We start from the raw sequence: 9,481 nt of genomic DNA, 5'->3' as shown, positions 1-9,481 counted from the left end.
AACACAAACTTAAACAACATTAAAAAAAACATTTAACAACATAAAGCTTAAACGCCTACTCCATGCTTCTTTTGGCCCAAAGATGTGCAACAAGATCCTGTTGTAGGTACTTATTTATGGCACGTAAATATATCATCCTATTACACCTCATGTACTCATTTAACGAAATATTACCAGTTCTTGGATAGAATGGCAAATTAGGTCCATCATATATTTTTGTACGAGCCCTCCTTAACCTATTTGGATCATCTTGGTCGTCATCAGATTCTCCATCAATATAGCCATCGCGCTTATCCTCCACAATCATGTTGTGTAATATGATGCATGACATCATGATGGCGTTCAATTTACTCGACTCTACCTTCTTGTCGGTTCCTTGATGATCTTCCACTATGCTTGTAGAATACCGAAAACTCTCTCAACATTTTTCAGGTATGCCTCTTGGTGTAAGGTAAACCACCTTTGGATGTCATCCACAGGGTTTGGAATTGCTTGGACAAGTGTCGCCCACTTTAGGTAAATGCCATTTGCCAAGTAATACTTCATATTATACTGACGGTTGTTGATGTAGTAGTCAAGTTGTGGTGATTGACCCTCCGTCAGGTTATTGAAGAAGGGTGAACACCTAACAACTGTAATGTCATTTTGGAATCTTGGGACTCCAAAGAAAGCAATCTAATGACCCTTTCATGCTCGGAAAGCCACAATCTTCAGCTTTGAGAATGAGCCGATCTAGATTTGCTTGATTTGGTTCACGGAGGTACTCCTCTTTGTAAAGCTAAACAATTGTGTGATAGAATTCAACAAGATTATGAAGGCATATAGACTCAGACATACCATATGTATCATCCATCGCATCAGCTGGAAAGGCATAGGCCAGCATTCGGAGTGTAATAGTAACATTCTGATGAGCTGAGAAACCAGGGCAGGCTGCTCTGTCCAGCTTCTGTCGAAAGTATGGATTGACATGTTGGACATCATGAAGTAAACGCTTAAAGACATGACGCCTCATTCAGAAGCGACGTCTGAAATCCTCTTCTGTGTACACTGAGTTGGGGTTGATGTAGTTGTTCATCAGATTCTCATGCGCCATCTCTTTATTTCATGGATTGTAAAAGTGACCAGCAACACAGCCACCCCATTGAGGTTGTTCTTCAGTTGGCTCACACGCCATGACCCCATCCATGGTTGCCATATATGATATGTTGCGCCATGCTTCATTTTTTTTCATCGGACTCCTCATCTTCTCGTCTCATATGCGCCCATTTTTCTTCCAATTCGGAATTGGATGAGGATCCCCAGTTGGAGTCCAAAGAGGATCCAAAGTTGGAATTCATTACAAACATGAATTGAAAGAGATATTGGAGAGGGCAAAGCAGAATGTGTGTGAATTATAGCCCAATATCCACCCTATTTATGGACATTGGAAGTTGAAGATAAGAAGTGCTACACAGATAAAAATCCTATCTAAAATTCCCACAACCAATTACATCTCGACATATGGCACTCGAAATCCTATTCGAAAAATTATTGAGATTACATATCAACATGAAATCTGAAGAGTTACTCACATATCTACACGTGTCACTAGAAATCCGAGACGTAAAATTATTGAAATTCCATATTGACAAGAAATCTGCAAAGTTGGACACATATCAACATGTGGCACTCGAAATCCAAGACGTAAAATTATTGAGATTCCATATCGACAAGAAATCTGCAAAGTTACTCACATATCGACACGTGTCATTCGAAATCCTATTCGAAAAATTATTGAGATTACATATCGAAAAATTATAGAGGAAGTTGAATTTAAGTAACCATCTTAATTCAATTAAAATAATAAATTATGTTTGAACTATGACCCTTTGGCCTCTCAGTTGAAGATGATTTTTTGTCACAAGGCTATGTTTGGCCTATGACCCTTTAGCCCCTTGGTTGGAGATGTTAAGAAATATGGCATGATATTGTTCATTGAAATATTAATTTCTTGGAGAGCTATAGAGCTAAAGAGAGCCATCTGGCCCTCATTCGATTGAAGATGACCTTAGATACTCTCTATTGAGTATCCAAATGTTATCCATTATAAAATAGTAGGATTTACAAGTGAGTGACACGTCCCACTGGCCTCGCATTGGACTTTTTTTAGCTTTCAGACGACATTAGCCATAGGTACCAAATCTGTTTAAAAAAAAAAAAAAAAAAAACAAAGGTACCAAATCTCTTCATTAACAACCGTTCGATTCCCGAAACCTCAGTTCAAACCAATCTCAACCTTCCATTTCTCATATTCTCATCAGAACCTACCTACACCGTTAGATCTTCGTTCCTATCAATCTCTTTCAAATCCACGGGCCCCTTTCCAAGAGGGATCCCCATTTAAAAAAAATGGGAATATCCTCTTGATCGTTAGATTTGACTTTAATGAAATTCTGTGGTTGAGATTAAATCATAGGCCATAGAATCTCAACCATAGAATTTCATTAAAGCCAAATCTAACGGTCAAGAGGGGATCCCATATATATTTTAAATGGGGATCCCTCTTGGGAAGGGATTCCTTCAAATCCATGCCAAAAGTTGGCCCAGTTATAATTTTGTGAGAGTATATAAGGTGTATAAAGGTTCTACAAGACGTTAAACGCTAATCAGGCTGTGAGTTGCAGACTAACGTCTAGGCGGGGGCCCATGCGTATTTAAGTAAATTTATCATATATTGTAAAAATAAGTGCATATTTATACTTTAAAAAAAAACCCACATAATTATATTGTGATGCATAAATTGCAAAATAAAATGATGTAAAAATTATAAAGTTTAGGACATACTGAAAATATGGGGAACAACTAGTGTTCATCCAAGTATCAACAAATTTCTTACATTTTATTGAAAAATTAAAACGCAAAAATGAAAGTTATCAATTTTTTATCTAAGTGAGAGTTGCAACCTAGGTGGTCTAGATGGTTTCAAGAGGGCTACACGGATGCTTAAGCGGGTCTAGGCGCACTTTTTAATTTTCAAACGTGTAGGAACTAATCGGAGCGTAAGTAACGCTAGGCAGAGATTTTTTAAACAATGACACATATTTTTTTATTAGGTAAACTTTTTTCATAATTTTTAATTCTCGTGTATACTATGCTTCGAATATATTTAAAAACCGATAAATTTAAGGATCGATATATAATCAACCTTTATAGTTTACCAATTGTTACAATTTCAGTACCTTCAGCTAACGTTACCAAATTTTTTTGACAGGATTAGCACCAAGTGAAAGTCATTTACACATCTAAAACTCAATGTACACACACTGACGCACATACCTCTCATTTGCTTATTAGGTTAATAAAATTGAATGAAATTATACTATTTGGAAAAATTGTTAAGCTACAAATATAAATTATGAAATAAGATTGCAATGGTGGATTGACTTGATAATTATGATTTCTTCTTCAATTGTTCATATTCAATCCTTTATATAATGAAGCTTAAAATAATAATATTGCATTTTATTAGAAAATTAAAAAATAAAACTACTAGAAGGAATAAAAATATAAAATCATAAACTAGTCAATTAATTAATTAATTGAAATATTGAATAAGAAGCCGTTCAAGGAATGACAAATAAATCTCAACCGTCCATTGGGTCCGTACGATGTATAACTTGCTCGACCTTTAAGGTCCCAGGCAAATCGTATATAATGGGGGTGAAAGTGGACCCCAATTTGTTGCATTTTCTGGTCAATTTTTTCAGTGCTTCGGTCGTCATCCAACGCAATTCGTATCGTCGTATTACAACACACACAGTGTTTTGCTCCCAACTCTCTCTCTCTCTCTCTCTCTCTCTAACTTTCACCCTAAGTTTTCCTCTTGCGAAAACTATAGCTTTCAAAGCTTTTGTTTTTCTATTGGCTCTGAGGAGAAGCTGATTGGGTGAGTTCTTAATCTCTTGATTTCTACGGTTTTAAATCTGTTTACTTTGTTGGTTTGTTCTATTGATTGCTGAAGAAATTTGGGTTTGTTTTTTGTTTGTATTATTGTTGAGATTTTACTGCTGATTGAGATGTTATTGCAAAATCTTAAGCTTTTCGGGGTTCTGTTTGATTGTTGGTAGTTTATGGGTTTGATCATGGATATGCATGTAGCAGTTGTGTTGTTTTTCTTTTGACAAGACGATATTCTAAACTACTTTAATCTAAGGGGGATGTGAGTTCGAACTGATTCATTATCTTTGGTATATATAGTAAAGGTCATATGAAATTTTGATTTGTTATAGTGAAGATTAACTTTTTTGGGTTAAGGTTACTTAATTTCTTGGATTTTTTCACTAGGCATGTGAGGTAAAAGGTTTAACTGTTAAGAATATTTAGCTCTCCACGTTATTGTTGATCCTTCAATTTTTTTTATAGGAGTTACTTGTTTATTAGCAATGATCTAGTTTAAAATTGCAAAAGAAGGCGGGCTGGTTTAAGGTCGTTATCGTCTTCGTGATATTTTATTTAGACATACTGGGAATGCGTAAGCACACGTTGTTTGGTTAACAGGTTTGTCACTTCATAATGTTATTAGGATAATTAAAGTCTGCGGGCGGTCATTCTAGACTTACAAATATCTGTTTTTTCCCTATTTTTTCATGCTGGGATTCAGTTTAGTTTTGGCAGCTGAACATTCTTGTGCAAATTATAGTCGGGGTTAAAGCATGTCAAAGCTTTGAAGGTTTTTTTAAACTTTATTAGTTGCTTTTTCGCAGGTATTACTATTCCCTGAACTTCTGAGGGATTCCATCATTGATCTTGGAAGCATCTTGAGCATTCTAATTCCACATATGCATTTTTAAGGAGATGGCTTCCAGTGAGTATGATTCAGATATTGTTCAGTGGGGTCTTCGTCTTCTTGATGGGGATCCAGTTTATAATTCTTCATACTACTACGGCAGTGACATGATACAACAAGATGCTAATGATATCTACCATGATGAGTATATCAGGAGTCATTATGATACAGAGTCAAACAATGTAGAAAATGATGAAATCATTGCACATACTCTTCAAGAAGAATATGCGCAACTATCTGTAACAGAAGCCTATGAATACTCGCATGCAGAAGAAGCACAGCCACAAGCTTCGTTTCATGCAGATGTGTGGCATGGTCAATCTACAAGAGATTTTTGCTCAGGCATCTGAAAAATTGCTGTTTGCACCTTCTTTTTATAGAAGTTAAATTAACCTATATCATTTAATTATCTTGATAGGCATTTTTTGTGCACCATGCAGACCATGATTACAGGCAGGAAGAAGCTGCTATTGTGGTGCCTTCTAGCTTATGTTATAGCCCTGATGATCATTTGGAGCTAACTGTTGAATGTTCTCTTGATGGGGAAGTAGGCTGGGGCTGGAATCCTGTTCCTGTAAGTTTATGTTGTTCAAAGTTGGTTTCTCACATTGTTTAGTGTTTTCACCATGTTGCAACCTCAAATGTTTTGTCATGTTTTTGTTATTAAACAGTGTGAAGGAGTTGTCATAATTGACTTTTGAAAATTTATTAGCACATTGTATAATACACATTAGGTAATAATCTGATGTTGAGACTAGGAATGTAGATTGGAAACTCAAATAGACATGTCAACAGGATTTTGATTATTCATGTGAATTCCCACCCTCCCCCCTCTAAAAATAATTTAAAATCCACAGTTTACAAATTTGTGACTAGTGTATTTGTATTTGGATTGCTACACATGACATGATTTGCATTGTCAGGCATTAACTTTGTTCCCTTTATATGGTCTAGCACATTCCTAGAATCAATGGAGAAATTCCTTCAATTGATGAAGCGACTTCAGACCATCAAAGGCTAGTTGACAGGTACGACCTGCCCATTTCCTTTCTAGGAGTGAAGTAACATCAGTCTGTAATTCAATAATTTGCCTAGCTAGCAGAATCCATCTTTACGTGTTTTTTGACTTGGGGTCTGATATTGGATTTGGGTTTGTAAAAGTATTTCTTGCCTTTTTCATTTAGGCTTCAATTATATGGCTTCGTTGAACATAAGGTAGCAGGAGATGGCAACTGCCAGGTTAGTCCTTTTGTAGCTATGTCTTGTTTCTGTTGTTGATGACTAGATATTGATGTATCAGTTTTCTATTTATGACTGGATATTGATGGTAGAATTTTTCAAATTAGACAAGTTAATCTCATGCTTTGCTTTATTTTTCCAGTTCCATGCTTTATCAGACCAATTGTATCAATCACCTGACAGCCACGAGTATGTGAGAAAGCAAGTTGTAAATCAGGTTTGCTCTCCTGGAAATACCTATGTGTTATACTGAACTTTATCACCATGAAGTTTTGTGTATTATCAACTATCTTCCATGGATTCTGGTTTATCCTTCTGATGGTTTACTACCATCAGCTTAAGTCTCATCCGGAGATTTACGAGGGATATGTTCCTATGGCATATGAAGACTATTCGGAGAAGATGTCCAAGTATGACTAAAACTCATAGTTTTTCTTGTTTTCCTGTCAATTAATTTTGGCCTTAATTAATACTTATCAATCTGAATGAAACCAGGGATGGTGAGTGGGGTGACCATGTCTCATTACAGGCAGCTGCTGATTTGGTATGAAAGATCTTTTACATTGAAGCATGCACATCTGGATTTTTCCAACATTTGGACAGTAATTTATATAGTAGCTGATACTTGTGTGAATAATTTGTTGCAGTACGGAGTGAAAATTTTTGTCCTGACTTCTTTTAAGGATAACTGTTGCATAGAGATTCTTCCTAATATTCAAACTTCAAAACAAGGTAAGCTTGTTAAGCTCTTGGTTTTTGTTGTGGGCAGAGACAATCGATTGTTTTAAGTATTTAATTATCTGTATGCTGAAATTTGACTACAGTTTCCATATTCTATATGTTGCTGTCCTTTTCTTTCATTTCACTTCTCTTATGATGAACAAATTTATCACCTAATTATGATTTTCTTCTATTACAATCTCCTGGTTCAATGTTAGTCTCATCATTGTACTAATTAAAAATAGATTTCATAGAACTTTGCTTAATGGTTAAGCTATTAGTTGTGATATCCTAAATATTAGTTTGTCGTCCTCCATTAAGCTTTACAGATGCTATTATGTCTTGTGCAGTTATTTATTTGAGTTTCTGGGCAGAGGTGCATTACAACTCAATTTATCCTCAAGGAGGTAACTTTTTCTCTCTTATGCTCATATGTAGAGTACAAAGTGTTATGGAGTAAAACAAAACCTGGCATTGGGATCACTCGTTCAGCTGAATGCAACCAGTTCGAGCAATAATGTTGCATCATTACCCAACAGTTTTTGAATGATAATACTTAGTCTCTTTTTCTTTTGGGATCTGTGTGTATAATAACAACTGTGCGATGGGGAGTGAGAAATTAAAACACAACGCGGTAATAGCTCTTTATCTGATTTTCCAAAAAGGCTCTTTGGTTGTCTGACAGTAGTGCCTGCATGCATGCCTTGGGTTTTACATATCTCTGTAAAAGTAATGCATGACTTACAGTTTTGGTTTTATTTCAGGCACAACCTCATATGAGAACAGAAAAAAGAAAAAATGGCGGATATTTGGGAATAAACATTAGGAATGTTTGGATGGCATTTATGGCATTCAGCACATGTCTCCCTCATATTGTTGATGCTGCTGCTGTTTAAATCCTGTAGTCCTTGGTTCAGGACCTCACATACTTATATTTTTGCTCTTACAATGTCCATCCAGGCTGAATTATCTCATCGTAAGAGTAAGTTAGTTTCTTTGCCCATTTTTTTTTCCTTTTCCAAAATTACTATAATTATGGTTGCTTGCTTGTGTGATTTTTGTTGTCGCATGCTAGTACAATATTTTTGGAGCAAACCAGTTACAATACAATAATGAATTTATACATTTCGGAAAACAAATTTAAAATGGTTTTGTTGAATCTTTGTGAGCTTTTTGCTTATTGTTTTCTTCACCAGCAACTTGGTTGGTCCGTTAGATTTGGAGTGTACAAAGATATGTTAAATACCTGAAATAAATTATCTCTGGAAAAGGAAAAGAATAAAGGATACTCGAAATGAATGTCGGTGTCAAGGAAAATATTCTATGCTTTAAATGAACACAAGTAAAATGTACGCGTCACGGCATATGCAATAATCGTGCATAATTGGCAGGTATCATGAAATGGAAAGCAGGATTATATTGCGGAAAAATGCGATGCTGTCTATAGACATATAGAGAGATGGAGAGGAGTTACTTGAGTATCTAGAAGATGGTTAAGTTCAGGATTTTTGTTGGACATTGTGGCGGGAAATAAGGTTTTGATAAGCTTCAGTCATTTATCTTGTACCGTTGATCTGTTTTATGTTGTACCCGTGAAACTGGTTGATGAATAACTTTTCTTTGTATGGATTATTTTCTGAATGTTTTTCTTACCGTAGCAGAAGTGGGATTTATTGGAATTCAGTCTATTGCCAATGTCAGGTTTACGATATTTTGTATACTGAGACTGCTTATTCATAATCAAACCGTTTTTATACTGTTTCACCACTTAGTTTCCCTGTTTTTGAACGTAAGATTAATGCGACAATCTTTAATGAATTGCAACAAATGTATGTGTTTAGTTCTTACCTTCATGGTTTCCAGTTTCATGCAAGGTGTTGTATAAGCGCGTGTATTTGCACGAATATGACAAATTTGCAGCCGGTGGGTTCCAAGTTCCAACTGAAATGGAAAAAGTTCTGGCCAGTATCTGCGTCGATATGACAAACTATGCAGCCGGTGAGTTTTTCAACTAAAATGGACAACTCCGCCATTGTTTAGGTCATTTTTTCGTGGGTACTCAATCTATGTGCTTCTTTGCTGTTGGTGAAATATAAGATTGAATGCAGAGTTTGCTTCTGGTGCAGATTAGTAGTTAGAAACACAAGTTTAGAAGATATATCGACTCTTTGCTTCTTGTTCTTTGGCAGACGGCGACACTTAATCATGGGTATCATAGTTTCTTAGTCATATTGAAGTATTTATACATTTCCGTGAGTAATGATGCAGTAGTATTAGCAACATCAGAAGAATATGAACTTTTGTTTTTCTGCTTTTCGTTTCAATATGTTTCGTTTTGTCATTGAAATGATTTAATCGAACAGAACGGTTGGTGAACACAATTTTCTTGAGATTGAAGATGACAATAGGATCGGAGGATCCAACTCCGACCATGGACCCTCCTCCATAAGTAGTCGAGTGTCCAGAGCTGCCGTGGCCAGATTACCTCTGCCCGAGTTCCTGCTCGTTTTAATACCTGTCCTTGTGGTTAATAACTAACATAACGCCTGTCTTGCATACCACATAGACATCATACAACGAATCATCTAATGCATACCTATCCTTGTGGTTAGTAACTAACATTGCTCGAGGACTAGCAAAAGCCTGTCTTGCATACCACATAGACATCATACAACGAATCATCTAATGCATTGAGAA

General features: G+C 35.9%; 1 protein-coding gene across 14 annotated transcripts; it reads left to right on the top strand.

Annotated features, from left to right (window-relative positions):
• The first annotated feature begins 3,719 nt into the window (after window positions 1–3,719).
• Window positions 3,720–9,181, top strand: LOC137723359 (OVARIAN TUMOR DOMAIN-containing deubiquitinating enzyme 12). Of its 14 annotated transcripts, none has more exons than XM_088692520.1 (15): window positions 3,720–3,925; window positions 4,743–5,167; window positions 5,266–5,399; window positions 5,780–5,853; window positions 6,010–6,064; window positions 6,207–6,281; window positions 6,401–6,474; window positions 6,560–6,608; window positions 6,712–6,796; window positions 7,135–7,191; window positions 7,549–7,770; window positions 8,176–8,319; window positions 8,446–8,485; window positions 8,648–8,782; window positions 8,916–9,181. In XM_088692520.1, the coding sequence occupies exons 2-11, from the start codon at window positions 4,834–4,836 to the stop codon at window positions 7,608–7,610; spliced, it is 999 nt and encodes a 332-aa protein (XP_088548646.1). In that variant the 5' UTR covers window positions 3,720–3,925; window positions 4,743–4,833; the 3' UTR covers window positions 7,611–7,770; window positions 8,176–8,319; window positions 8,446–8,485; window positions 8,648–8,782; window positions 8,916–9,181. The 14 variants fall into 14 exon arrangements, with proteins under 14 accessions (XP_088548646.1, XP_088548643.1, XP_068318633.1 ...); XM_088692517.1 differs by having other exon boundaries at window positions 8,911–9,181; XM_068462532.2 differs by lacking the exon at window positions 8,446–8,485 and having other exon boundaries at window positions 8,911–9,181.
• The last annotated feature ends 300 nt before the right edge of the window (window positions 9,182–9,481 follow it).

Source organism: Pyrus communis, chromosome 4, assembly GCF_041283825.1.
Source record: "Pyrus communis isolate YQ-2024b chromosome 4, ASM4128382v1, whole genome shotgun sequence".
In the NCBI taxonomy this organism is placed as follows: Eukaryota; Viridiplantae; Streptophyta; class Magnoliopsida; order Rosales; family Rosaceae; genus Pyrus; species Pyrus communis.
Note: the sequence above shows the minus strand (reverse complement) of the source record. Positions and strands in the feature narration are given on the sequence as shown.

Bases quoted from the DNA above. Each gene is read 5' to 3' on its own strand.
- LOC137723359 (XM_068462539.2), top strand. From the start codon at position 4,834: ATGGCTTCCAGTGAGTATGATTCAGATATTGTTCAGTGGGGTCTTCGT. The intron at 5,854-6,009 runs GTACGACCTGCC...TTTTTCATTTAG, and splicing joins CATCAAAGGCTAGTTGACAG to GCTTCAATTATATGGCTTCG. The intron at 6,797-7,134 runs GTAAGCTTGTTA...TGTCTTGTGCAG, and splicing joins TATTCAAACTTCAAAACAAG to TTATTTATTTGAGTTTCTGG.